Source organism: Drosophila obscura, unplaced genomic scaffold (assembly GCF_018151105.1).
Source record: "Drosophila obscura isolate BZ-5 IFL unplaced genomic scaffold, ASM1815110v1 contig_186, whole genome shotgun sequence".
Lineage (NCBI taxonomy): Eukaryota > Metazoa > Arthropoda > Insecta > Diptera > Drosophilidae > Drosophila > Drosophila obscura.
This window is the reverse complement of record NW_024542774.1, coordinates 2,000,602-2,014,979: the sequence shown is the minus strand read 5'-3', so window position 1 is coordinate 2,014,979 and position 14,378 is coordinate 2,000,602. Positions and strand designations below refer to the sequence as shown.

The 14,378-nt window shown below is 43.7% G+C and overlaps 1 protein-coding gene across 2 annotated transcripts in view; it reads right to left on the bottom strand.

Annotated features, from left to right (window-relative positions):
- The window catches only part of LOC111078574 (rap guanine nucleotide exchange factor 4), a 34,931-nt gene extending 20,941 nt beyond the window's left edge, over nt 1–13,990 (bottom strand). The window contains exons 1-4 of one of the 2 annotated variants that reach the window (XM_022373325.2): nt 13,562–13,990; nt 11,721–12,188; nt 8,060–8,202; nt 7,871–7,965 (exon numbers count right to left, since the gene is read on the bottom strand). In XM_022373325.2, the coding sequence (XP_022229017.2) occupies nt 7,871–7,965; nt 8,060–8,202; nt 11,721–11,755 (273 nt within the window). In that variant the 5' untranslated portion in view covers nt 11,756–12,188; nt 13,562–13,990. Of the gene's footprint in view, nt 1–4,032; nt 4,626–7,870; nt 7,966–8,059; nt 8,203–11,720; nt 12,189–13,561 lie in introns of those variants that run through there. The other variant, XM_022373329.2, reaches the window with a different exon arrangement.
- Nucleotides 13,991–14,378: the final 388 nt, after the last annotated feature.

The window sequence follows — 14,378 nt, the reverse complement described above, 5'->3', positions numbered from 1 at the left end:
ATAAAAAGCTCTCAGGGCTGATTGCATCGACAAGTGCTGGGTCAATGTGTCAGCGTCAACGCTGCCCATCACACACGGGGATGACACAAATTGTCGGGCCGTGTTGCAAAATGTAGATTTATGCTGTTGCAGCAAACGGTGGAATGGCAGCCGAGCAGCAGCAGCAGCTTGAAAAGAGAGTTTTATTTTTATGAGAGGTGATAAAAAGCCCGCTCGAAAATGACGGCAGCACGAGTATGTACAATGTTTTCTGATGGCACCACGTGGCGTATGCGCGTTTTAAACCGAAATTGCCTTTTGTGCGCTGAATACAGAAGCAAAGCAACCGAACAACCGTCGTCTAACAAGCTACTCCCGCAGGCCATCAAAGCTTCTGGCAAATAAATGACAAAGCCATTTGTAATGAAATATGAAAGCAACAGTAAAAAAAAAAGGCTAAGCAGAACAGAATCTGAAACGGTGGTGGGGAAGGGCGAGTGGGACGAGGGAGAGGGAAATGGGGCAGAAAAATAATCAACATAATACTTATTCATTATGCTGGCCCGGTCTGCTAGGCATAAGTATAGCCTCCAGCGTTAACACAATTTTTATTGGACCCACAACCCATAAACATGATGCGGTAGCCCCTACGGCATAAACAGCAGCGCAGCACACATGCGGACACACATGGCCCCGAAGCACGTCGCAGGAGGAAAATCGATATGCTTTGACTGTCCTCTGGCGCTGTGGTATAGCGCGTCCACACGTCTGGGTTGCAACGCTCGCCGTACGTAGCCTGTAAATCTGCAGTTTTACGCCACCGATGAGCGAAAATTTAAATGAATTTAATCATAAATAAACCAGAGAAATTATGCGAACGAATTTGAACGTTCCGAGCGGAGACTAGTATTAGGTTTCCATCAGACTCCTTGAGTGCTGGTCGTCGTTCCCTTTTTGGCCAAACTTGTTTCGGCCCACAGCCATAAGCAGAACTCTTAACTAGATCTCCGAGTTTACAGAAAAGTGCGATTCGTTCGCCCTTTATGGTCACGGGACAACAAAGTGGGGGAAATAACACACAGACAATAAACAGTGACTTTATACAAAAACCTTTTGAAGTTGTCACTGCTGAAGTTGCTTGTTGGTTTGGCTTATACTCCACTTGGCTTTTTCCCCTTTTTTGTGGCGCTCTGCGCTGGCACCGCCTCCGCCACAGCAGCAGCCGACAAGCCACCGAAATGTAAATTTTGGGCAAAACGCATGCCGAGCCAACTTTACGGCCCTGTCCGACAACTGAGAAAAAAAGAATATTGTTTAACTCAATTTCGCACGCGAAACTGAACGCAACTCAACTCGTATTTTTTGGACGGAAAAGTTGCGAAAAGGAAATCAAAAACACCCCACAAAAAGGCAGCAAAAACCTCCAACCATTCGCAATCAAATTGAAAAATTCTTCATTGTGCAAATATTGATTTTGTTCGCTACGTAAAGTTTTATGTGTTGTGAAAAAAACAAGAGCCAGAGAAATTCGCTTTTCTAATTTTCACTGCGATAAGCTGAACGTAAAGCAAGAAATATTTCATCTTCGTACAGCACTGAACTTGGGGTTGACTGCCACAAGTGTCTGGGGCAAGGTCGACTCTCGGTCTGTGTCTCGGCTGGCTAATTCAACGCCTTCTTGTCTGTCGAGTCATGTGTTCCGAGTTTTTATCTCTTCCCCAACATATTATTTATGGTAATCGACATCAAATGCCGCCATTAAGCTTATTGCCATGGCAAGCGGGCAGCAACAAAACATCATTTCAAACACCACTGGTGGCTGGAGCTGTTTCTGTTGCTGTTGCCTGCAAACGGAGGCAGAGTCGAACGCTAAAAATATTCTCCATTTGCCAAAGGAATATCAAAAAAGGTGGGGAGTCCAGCCGAAGCTGTAAGCACTCTCTGCACACGCTCCAACAGTTTTTATGACATCTTCTAAAATCTTTATTATTATTATATTATTTATTATATACCCTTATTATATTATCTTAATTTTTCTCATGCTATACAAGCTTAAACTTAAACTGAAAAAATGATTTCTGTACTTGAAAGAATGCCTGTGGTAATGAACCTCTAAACATGCCTGTAGTAAGAGTATAAATCCGCACAAATTTACATCCAGTGTAGGCGATTTCTCATATTTGGCTCGTTTGGGTTTTTTTTAGCGTGAACAACTGCGTGTCAAGCACGTCTCTGCCCTCCTCTACATCTTACCCCTGCCCACTGCTGCATCATCCTCCCCATAATTGGTTTGCATTTTGGTTTGATTTCTGTGTGTAAATGTATGTGTATGGGTATGTGTATATGTCTGTGTATGTGTGTATCTTTTATCACCTTATCAGCAGAAATATTTGCATAATTTGAGAATTTTGATGGAATTTAACAAAGGCTTACCACGAATTCCCCGTTCAAGCTTATTTAATGAAGCAAAAGTACATACATAAATATGCATATACATATTTCTTGATGCTCCATTGGTGCATGATAGATAGGACTCAAAGGTATGATAATTAAATTATCGTGTGCCAATATCAAAGGGAAAACTTTATTTTCCAACTCAAATGGAATTTATACATGCATATACATACATACATATTTTTTCGGAACATTTACCATTTTGAACTTATTTAATTACAAACTTTTTCATGCACATGTAAATTGCTGAAATTGTCGCCACTTTTTTTGTCAGCTGGAAAAACTTTCAATTGCCGAAAAAAAGAGCCGGGTGGGAACGGGACTTCACCCATGAAAAAGAGGTAAATGAAAATGGAAGCCAGATAAAAGTTGGCTGGCACAAACACGTAAATAAATGAGATTACATCCCTGTGCTGGTAGAGTGTGCATATCTGTTTATAGTGCCACCCTCCCACGCACACTCTGTAGCTATTAAAGATTATTAAAAGCTCCTTGATCTCCGGAGAAGGTGTTCGTTCCTCTGTTGCCCGTGTGGCCTGTGCTGCTCTGAGCGGCACGCACGCAGCCAAACTTATTGATCCATAAAAAGTATAAAAACATGAGCGTTATTAGTATTTGATGTGTGCGCGAGACGTGAGCGTACAGTTGTGTTAGTTGTGTGCTGGATGAAATGTGCAGTCAAACACTCCTTTGACCTTTGCCAAGGTAACCCCACTCCCAGCACAACACTACTGCATGCTGCATGGCTCGAGGGCCTGAGGAGAGCCAATTAGGTTGCATCCAAATGTCTTTCTGTTTCGGAGAAACCACTCAAAGCATAAATCTCAGCATTGCCCAAAACTCCAATAGATGAATCCGTGTTTGATTGTGGGCAAATCTCTTCATCAGGGGCAATATCAATATTTCATCTTCATCTGCATTTGTTATAATGATGGCCCCATGCTCATCTGCTCTTTGTGTATTCATTTATGCACTTTATTGGCTCTTGGCTAACCTGAAGAGCACCCTCAATCATCAATCATCTCTCAATGGCAATCCACTCTGCCTTTTATTTTGTGGATATATTTATTTAGATTTATTTTGGTCGATTCAATCGATTGTTTTGATGGCCCGACTCTCTAAAGTGGTCCATCTGCTGTCTACTGTCTGCTGTCTGGTCCTGTTCAGTCGTTTGCAAATGTTTTAATCAATTATGCAAATCGTTTCCACTGAGCCATTATTTATGCGATTTACCAAAATTTCAAATGTGTGCATATTGATGATGTGAGAAATGAGGCGTGATGGACTGGGGCTGAGGCAGAAATCAGGTGGAGAGCGCCCGCTCTGCTTTCTGCTTGAGGCAGAACATTAATCACCTAACCGGAAGTATCTGCCCACTCATGCAACTGGAAATGTGTACATATCTTGACGACCCGAGTACGTACCGGTATCGGTGGTACTGGTTACCCGTTCTTGGACTGGGATTCGGATTCGCGATCGCTGTATGAACAGTATCTCAGTTGTATCTCAGCTGTCAGCCGCATTCGGAAAGAGATAAGAAGCCACACCGCAGATAAGGCCCCAGAACACTATATCTATATGGCAAATACAAATACTTACTCGAAATGTATCCGCACTTCCTTATGGGTATCGCTGGTCGTATAATTTTAATGAATGAAAACCACTTTTGAATTAACATCGATTGTTGGCATTACTCCCTTTCCACTCTCTCTCTCTCTCACTCTCACTCCGTTTTGTTTAAACGGATGGCAGCTGTTGAATGGAATTTCTCTCTTTCTGCTGCTTTGTTTTGTTTCGCTTGGAAGGTAATCAATTTTTAACACAAATGCATTGCATAAACAATTTCAAAATCTTGCACTCGGAACAGGCCATTTTTTGCGCACTGGTTGTTTACACTTGATTATTTTGTGTATTCCATTCCGTTTATGGCCAGAGATACACGTAATTTAACTGGTTTATTTGGATCTTCAGCAAACGCCCGCGCGCCTAGCTTTTGGCGGTGCCCACGCGGCCAAAGAAGACCTGGGCATCGTCTTTTTGTAATTTTCAATTGCTTTGCAAAAGGTAAACTCACAAGAAGAGAAACAGAAACCGATAAAATATCAGTATTATCGCGGTATTGTCGCGGAGCAGTACCGAACCGATGCTAGGCGAACCGAACCTCTGGCAGCTCGAGCAACGATCGTGCTGTGCTGGCGCTGTGTACCGCTGAAGTGTTCAGCACGTATTAATTTCTGTGTATCCGAAAGATACATTCCGTTTGGTCGCGCACAAGCGCATATGTGGGCAACTTCGCTGCCAGCGTCGCTGCCCAGATTAGCGGCCCAACTTGTTTGACAGAAAAACAAACAGAGAAAACGAGAGCAGGGAGAGCTGCTCTTCCCCCTCCCGTTTCGGTTTAAATTTACATTTCTGTAAACCTGAGCAATCCCCCCAGACTGAGACTGATGCTGATGATCGTTATGGGTCAACGTCATAGCGGGAGACACAGAGAAAGAGAAATGAAGAGATGGAGAGAACCTAATGAAAAGCGACAAATTGTTGTCAGTGCTGTCTCAAGTAGTGGCAGGCATTTCTCGTTTCACCTCATCTCGTCTCGTCGTCTCTTGCTTGCTTGCTCCGTCTCTGGAATGGGTTCGTTCCCTGACATCTGACAACTCATTTCATCCAAATGCTTTGGGTTTTCCTTGCAGATTTATTTGCAACATTAAATGCCAGCTGGCTGTGTGTGAATGTGTGTTTAATTTCCGCAATGATTAGAGTCAACTTAGAACAGAGGAAATGGCCAGACAACGTAGCTGTAAACGTTGTTTTGGCCAAGTTTCTTGACTGATTCCATCATATGCAAATCATAGCTCATCGAAACTGGGCGCAAAATTGCCCCCAAAAGCTGCTTCGACTCGGTTAATTAAACGTTTTGTTTTGTGAACGGGGCCACAAGAATCTCTCAAATCTCGATTGAGGTCAGAGCAAAATATGTATCTTTGATTTGTATTTGGTTATTTTGGCAGGCGGCTCTTGACCAAAACTCGTTGGCTTCCGGCTTCCAAATGATTCGCCGGAAATTGCTCTTACAAATCAAATGGATTCGGCCTGTGGCATTGTGGCTTCTCCATCTACACTCCACTCCACTCCACACCCATATCTATAAGCAATGTCTGTTCTATATAGCTCCCCCCGACAATGGCAGAGGCTTGGTGGATGCTTTCTCCAAGCTGTGGTCTCTGAACGACTCGAGCAATAAATATTGGATTTCCAACACCTACGATTTTCCTTGGACTTCAAATACTCATCCCATTCGGTTCGCCTTGGGTGGCCGACACCTGCACCTGCACCTAATGATGGCTAATTATATGTGGGTTAAGTTTCTGTTTTTAAAGCATTTTCATTAGTTTGATGGCGTGGCCAAGCCAGGGCAGTCGGTGTGAGGGTGGGTGGAGGAGGGTGGGGCGACGTTGGCCATTCTGGCTATAATTATATAATCATTTTAATTGGATCCGGCTATGTTTGTGGCAGCGGCACAACAAAGATTAATTATGCTGTAGATGTTGGCAAGAGCTAGACGAAAGAGCCAATACTACGACTCACATACTCGTATCTGGTAGATAGACACTTGAATACAACCAAGATGAGCAGCTTGAGCACAGGGTCAAATGCAGATTCCTTTCCAGAATCTTATTCAATTATAACGGCCATGTTGCACAGGTTGCAAGTGCAGGTTTGCCTACGCTCGGTTTGCTTTTGCTTTTGCCTTTGCCTTTGCCTTGAGGAGCTCTTGAGCTCAAAGTCTCCTCAGACATTTATAAATTAGCTGCAATTTGTAACTGCTGCTGCCAGCGCTGCTGCTTCCACTGCCACTCAAGTTAGGGCTCTGCCCCTGCTCTTGTTTCATTAGATCGAAATTAGCCACATCACGTGATCAGGGGCACGGAGACGACGGATACGACGGAGAACTCAAAACGGAACTCGCACCAAATGGTGCTGCCTCTTGGTGTCGGTCTTCGGGTCTCACATAAATTTCGGAAACCCTCTTATGTATCTCGTATCTGTGTATGTATGTATCTTTCTTCTACTCATACAATATTTTTTGATGAGCACACTCTCGTCGCATCACTTTAAATTAATTGTGTGTGGCTATTGATAGGCCGCTTCTTTGTTTGTTATTTCTTTGAGGGATTTGGAGCCGCGCAGTGGGACTGTGATTTTCCCTTCTGCATTCTGCATTCAGCATTTATATTTAGCCCGATCTGGAAAGTGGGCTTTGCGTGTCGCACGCCACACTCCGCCACGAAATATTCATTAAACTCGCCTTCGCGGCGTAAAGTGTCAAAAACAAAAAAATCAGTTCCATAGACCTCGGTCGCGTACATTGTGGCTGTGTTTTAATAATTGATTTATTATGCTACAATTGCCAACGGCTATGGAGACGGCTGCCCGCTGGCAAATTCACATCTTGTTTTCCCCAAGCCAAATCAGTTGGAAATGTTATGCAAAAAGTAGACTTGCGGCGGCTTATTAAATGATATTGGGAGAAATTGGGTCATCCAAGTGGGGAAAAGCAACAGGAAGCCACAGTTGTGGGGGAAAGTGGTGATGGGGTAAACTTTGGGGCAAAAAAATAATACGAATGTATGTTTGCATGTATGCTTAACCAACTGCATTCCAACTCAATTTAAGGATTCCTTCACTTGTGCAGCATTTCCTCATTTCCCGTTTCCATGGCCACTGTCGCCAGGCCACACAGTGCACCATGCTAGTAAGTTGAGGTCATTTTGCAGGCCATTCATGGCCCACTTAACCATAAATACTCGAATTTCCATTGCTGCCACTTGACCAGAGAGAGGCAGAGCCTCTCCCCAGACCCAATTTGCAGCGTTTCAATTAGCAGACACCTTCTCGGAACGAATCCGGCCAACGAGGAGTGGAGGCTGCAACAAAAAATACTGCTGGCCAATATCCTGGCGGAAATTAATGCTGCTGTGGCAAGCACAATGGCCAGAATGAAAGGGGCAGAATGGTGATGGAGAAAAACCGAAACGGAAAAAAATTGAATGCCACAAAACCAATACGATACGGGTCGGTGGGGGAGGCGCGGGGGCTGCAGATGGATGTCGGACTATTCGCTGTTGTCAGCAGTTCCTCTTCACCGACTGTTCGCTTCGACGGATAAAGGACCCACAGCCAGAGCCAGAGGAGGCTTAGACCATACCGACGCCCACAGTCGTTTCCAGCCATATTGAACATGCATACACACTACATCGGATATGCAACGTTTGCGGCAGGTAGGGTGGGATTGGGAGGGGTATGGGGATGCCGTATAATCGCTATCAATTATATTGTTCATGCTGTATATATATTGTTTTTTTCCCACAGACCAGGCATCGCATGACAGCCCGTACCTTCGGGGGAAACAGGAACGGAATGGAACGGAACTTACCTTGCCGTCGGCATCGGAGTGTGCATGGTATCGAACCTCCAGGGAGCCGCCCAGCACCGCATACCAGAAGCGTCCTTGTTCGCCAGCACGAAAAACTGAAAAGAAGATGGGGGAGATGGTGAAATGATGGCGATTAGTTAGCCCATACCGGGAGCATATTTAATCCAAACTGCAACTACTGCCACTTACGTGTGACGCCCTTCTCCAGGTCCTCGTAGAACCCGCACATGGCCAACTGCTGGAGTGCCGAGCCGGGCAGGCGACACAGCGGCTCCACGCGACGCAAGCGGCACGAGATTAGCTCCACATCACGCAAGTTTCGATCGCAAGGACTGCAGGAATATTTAAAAGCAAGTAAAAATAAGTTCCAAATGAATATCGCTGTAAAATTGAACAATGCAATCCACATGCAGCCATTCCAAGAAATAAAAGAAATCCCCAAGAGATAAAGCCAAGTTGTTAAACACTTTTCCAGCTGGGCCCCAGCTCGGCCAAACAATGGCCCCTAATCGACCAAAAGGAAATTCAAGAAAAATCTAGCTGAGTATTTTCCATTTATAATTCACTGGCCCTATGCTAAGCACTGCACTTGGATTTTTTCTTTCCTTATAAAGAAGAATATGCAAAAAAAACCCTGAGCAGGGCAGGGAAGGGATAGGTGGGCCATGGGAGTTGGGCAGTTGTCCAACAATAAACTAAAATTAAAAATTCCAATGTCATTTTTGTATGGTTTGTGCTCGAATTAAATATGCAAATGCCACAGTTTCGTTTCTTTCTCTGCGTCTCTGTGTTTCTGTCAATTGAAAAATGCATAAATAAATATAAGAGTGTCCGTGTCCGGAGAAGAGTCTAGCCGGAAACGGAAGCCGGTCAAGGCATACAAAAATATATATAAATTCAACAAGGGAAAACGAAAAAGGGAAAAAAAGCCCAGCAGCGTCAACATCTAATTGCCGGAACGAGAAATGGCAAGCTAGAACTAATTATAATCAGTCCTACAGTCAAGTCTTAAATCTGTTCGATAATTTCGCTGAAATATCCCTTTACATTTTAGCGTTTAATATTAAGCATTATCAAATGTGTAAAACTGTTTTCTTTCTTTTCTCTTCTGTATTTATCGCTCACATTATCATTATTATCTTAGTCAAATGAATAAATAAATGCTCATCCTTGAGGATATTCTGTCTACACCAGTCGAATGTACTTTTATGTGTACACATGTACATACATATGTATGTATTATATATATGAGATATTTTTATGAGTTATGAAAGAGTATTGCAATCTCCGGTTGACCTTAACTTCCCATTACTTCCTGTTTGTTTATCCTGTGGCTGTGGCTTGTTGCCGCTTCCCTCATTCCCTTCTGCCCCTCTCTCCTTTCGTGACCATTGTGTTTTCTCTGGGGACTTGGAGACTCTTCATTATTCATTTGTAAAGAAAAACATTAGACATAAATTCTTCGTGGAATATCGAACTAAGATGAAGGACTCTTGACTATAACAAAGGGCGCCAATTAATGGCCGGATCCTGCTGTATTCCTGCTGAGCTGCAGTCTAATTAAAAATTCCATAAAACTGTGAGAGGATTTGGCTGAAGTCCGGGCAGACGGGGGCCTTCACTTGCAAATCAAAAATAAAACATAAGTCGGTCTGCGCTGGGGCATCATCTGCATCGAGGGGGCGGCTTCCATTTGGCCGGGGCAGCCATTGGAGCAACTTTCCGTGGAAGCGGCTGTCTTGCCGAGACTCATACATAATTCATTCGCCAGTAGAAGCGCCAATTTTGGGCAAGCAAGGCAAGGACAAGGCAAATGCCTCGTTTCATGGGGTCTGTCGTTAACCAAACAGTCCCCGTCATGGCCTAAGTGCCCCAGCTAACAGGAGGAGCAGCAAAAGCCAGAACCAGAAACAGAACCAAAACAAGAAGAACCGTTTGCCGGAAGCGCGTTGGGGCGCATCCTAGGCTGTCAGTCGGACGCCCAGGACTCCTCGGTTGTTTATTATAATGGTTTTTGCGGTTTTTAGGCACACGCCCCAAAAGTTTAGTTTTTGGAATTTTGTAATTGCCGCTGTAGCAGCAGCAGACAAACTCCAAGAGAGATTTATCAGCCTTAAAGCCGTCGCGTCGCTATTCCTTCCTATTAAAGTGCTCCTATCAGTCGTGCCTGGCGGCGGCAGCTACACGTGGCGTATGATAAATGTGGGAGCTGGCACTTGTGAGTAAGACGACTTCTTGCCGGCATCCCCATCAATATCAATTGCCGTCTGGCAGTGCCACTTAACTCTGCCTCTGGCAAGGGATTCTCTGTGGGTTGGGAGTCGTCTCTGCCTTTGTCCCTGTCACCGTCACTTTCCTGCAGGTGTGCTTAAACCCAGATCGCTCTTGATAATCCGAATTACCAGCCAAAAGGAAATAAAGATTCTCGCTGCGTGACTTTTCCTTTTGTGCAGTTTCTGTGGTGGTGCCATTAATACTGTCTAAATTAAATCATTTATTACTCGTGTGTTAAGGCAAGTCATTAAATTGCGAAAGAAATCCGAGGATGTAGCCTGATTGTAAATTCAGTTCCCAGTGCAGTCTGCAAGCCCTGTTTGGCCGGAAGAAACGGGAAGGAGTGAACTGCAAATATTTGCCCCTGGCACAAGTCAAATAATCTGCTCAAAGCCTTTGCCACTTGACCTCTCTTTTTTTTTTTTGTTGCTGCCCCCCTCCTTCTTCCCCCTGGGTAGTGGCTGGGACCCAGTCATATGAGTGGAATAACGTGACCGATCCCTGGACGAGTATGTCCGAAACGTTTAGGCGTTGACAGAGCATGAGATTCATAGCGATTGCCTGCCCCTTTGCTGTGACTGATGGTGTGTGGGCGGTCGAGAGCACGCCCTGTTTGGACATCAGCAATGAAATATAATGCCAGTCGAGGACCAGGGGATGAGCAGTCGGCGGCAGGAGACTATAATAATGGCACTCGACCAAGTGATTCTCGAACGAAAATGAAACTCGAGCAAATTGCATCAAGTGGAGGGCCTTTAATTGAGGACCATTTACGCTTGAAATAAATACGATGGGTGCTCCCCTGTTTAGCACCGATTTGATTTCTATTTGGGCCCCACAAATTTATTGATGATAATTGCATTGGAAGTGACACCTCAACGGATCGACAGGGAATGGGAATGGATTTAATAAAGCGAATAATTCGTGGCACGCTGTTACTGTGTCCAGCATTTGGGGCAAACACAGCTGCTGCTGTTGCCCCTTGACAAATGAATGTCGAGCAACATGACGTGAGCATTTAAAATTGTTTCATTTCATTTTGGTTTTTCTCCCATCTCGTTTTCGTCCTGTTTTTTCTGTTTGTATTTCTTGTCGAGCTTTTCATTGCACGTAGTACATGTATCCCTCCATGTTTGTGTGTCCTTCTTCATCAAACAAGGAGCGAGCATAGCATGGCAAAAGGCAGAGGAAAAACTCGTGCACTCAAGCGTAAAATCTGTTGGAAAATTTAAGAAATTCTGCAACATTTCTGAAACACTCCACCAATTCGACTGAGAGAAACTTTCTATTTAAGTTGTGAATTTTTTGTAATTTCCATTAAAGAAAAGTTTGTTTTATAATTGTAATGGGAGTTTTTCCAACTGGATATTTTAATTACAATATGCCACGGGGTAACGAGAAGAATTCCGCGAAAACAGATCATCTGATGGAAAATAATCCGATTATAATGTCTCTCGCAAAATCTTTTGAAAAGGTAAATAAAGTTCTTGGTTTATTTTATTACCATTTTCAATAGTATTTTCAAATTATACCGTAATTTATTCTTAATTCCAAGCTGCTTTTCCATTTTACTCACCGTTTGTCCATCGCGGTTATCCATTCCATTGCCATTTTGAACGATTTTAATTACTTTCCGGTGCGCACTTTTAATTTGTTTCGAAGCGAATTCCTCGTATTGAACTTTCGAGTGTTTTATTGGGGCATTTCATAAATGGCGAACCGAAACGTTGCCGCCGATGGAACACAAATCGAAGGGGCGGCAGTACAGCAGCAGGGTCGGCCAAAACGAAATCAAAATACCGGAAAATGGCCTCTCCCCCAAAAGTTTGCCTGGCGTCTTCTTCAATTCGCGATGCTGCCTTCAATTTGCGATTCCCTTTGAATGGTGCATGCCACAGATAGTAAGCTGCGCGCCACTGTTGGATCTTCTCAGACTGTCAGAGTGTGGATTCCACTCCGCATCACAGACAGGGCAAAGGCTTAGCTTTTGTGTACACGAATTTTGCTTCTTGCTTAAGCGAAAGTTTCCAAATAGATTTTAGTTCTGCAAAGTTAAATTGGAAAAATTTAAGTCATATTTCACTTAGTGTTGGCCCGAAAATTAGTCTAAATGGCTACTGAAAAGTCAGATGTATATATATGTATGTATGTACATATGTGTATTTGTATAGTACATGTGTATAGAAAATGCCACAAACAGATGTAAAAGTCTAAATGTGAGTTCTTATTGTCCCATTTACATTTCGCAAACAGAAAAAAAAGGGTTTTTATCCCGTCACTACTGTTTGGCTCTCGCCTTCTCTTTGCCCGTACTAATGCGTTGCCAACTGCTGACAGCTGCCCTGAAGGCTCTAATGCATGTGTTTGTGTATATTTTCCTTAACAAAAGCAGGTTCTGTGAAAAAAGGTTTTGATGGAATGGGTGATAGGAGGAGAGGGAGAGAGGGTTAGGGAGCTTATAAATTGTCGGGGGAACTAATACAAGAATAGTTTTTTCTAGATAACAATAGATTAGCCGTTCCTTCTGCTGCTTCTCCTCTAACACAAGCAAATAAATACAAACACGACACTGCGTATGCTTAATGTGCTGTCAATAGCCAAACTGATTTCCCTTCTCTGTTCCTATCTGACGAAAATACTGGTAATATTCTCCAGCAATACGTAATACGAGATTTGTATGCGATCCCTGAGTCACCCTAATGTAGATACAAACAGGAGAGCCACTATCAATTGTTGTGTTCGCCCATTCAATCCATTATCTATATAGCGGCTGTACTTTCTGTCTGGCTTTCTGCGCTGGCTCTGCGTCAATGGAAGAGAACATAATTTGTAGAGACAAGGGACACGGGCGGACACACAGACTCATGCCACTGCTAGTGGCATTGGCAGTGCAGCATAATGAAAGGAAAATGCAAATGCAGGAGGAATAATTACTGTCAGTCTCTAGTGAAGCGGTCTCTTATGAATAATTAAGCTGGCCATCAAGTATACGCCACTGTGGGTGGCTGAAGGTGCCCCAGCGTATGCTACACTCTGTATCGCATCGCTCTATATCCGAAGAAAACTCTGTCAAAACAAAACCTATTGTATGTGATAATTCCGCTAGCGATAAGTGCTCACTATCGCAAACACGTCACAAAAAATGGTGGGTCTCTGGCTCTGTCAGCCGAGGTGGTGGGTGGCGGGGCATCATTCGAATGCAATTAGTGTCGGGCAGCGGTGTGCTGGGAGAGGGGTGATGAAAATCGGGAAACAGATGCTACGTGTAATTTCCACTTTAGGGATTCGCAAACTTAGTTTTTAATTAAACAAACGTCAGCTGAGAAAACTTTTGAGCCAATTATGTTTCAACTTTCGACTGCTGTCATTACAGATTACAAAAAAAGAAAAAGCGTTGGACAATGAATCAGAACTTACGCTTCAATGGTCGCGCGATCCTTCCCGAGTGATCAACGAAGCGGAAAAAAACTCAAGAAAATTATCAGAAGAAGTAAAAACCAAAGACTTAAAGTTCCCAAGCGGAACTTCTCCGTTCTCCTTTGCTGTTTTCCAGTTTTATTCTTTTCACTCCTTCGCCAAAACCGAACGGAACTGAACCGAACTGAACGTTTTTCCGGGTCCAAACATTTAGCCCCCTCTCCGTGGCAGCTAAAAACTCAACACGAAAATCGAAAACACAGATGGGAAAATAATTTTAAAATTAGTTTGACACTCTATTTACAAGAACTTTTCTTTTGAAATTTCCCAGTTGGTTTTAACAGCTAGTATATACAAATAGTTTTTGAGTTAACTTGGGAATTCTGAAACTTTTTGGGGAGCCCGCTCGCACGTCCGTTACATTTTGTAGTCGCGTCGCAACTGTTTTCCCGAGCGGCGGCGAGTGCCCGAGAAAATTTGCTCTTCACCACACTTCTGTCCTGCGCCTAACAGGTGAGTTTTCCATCTGTACTCTGTGGGGGCGGTGGTGGTGGGTTGTGTCCCCGAATTTCAATGGGAAATTTGGCCACTGGCGCTGACTGCAGTGCTGATGGCTGTGGTGCGGTATTTTCGGCTCTCTTTGTTGTTACCTGTCCTCCTCTGCCTTCTCTTTTCTGTATCATTACAAATCGTATATTTTGGCGCGTTTTTCGTTTAGCAACAAGTTTATTCCAAACAATAGGCAACAATCTGGATTTTTGCTGTCAACATTTCTCGAGTTTCTTTTGTTAGCTGTATTCAAAAAACACAAAAGTTG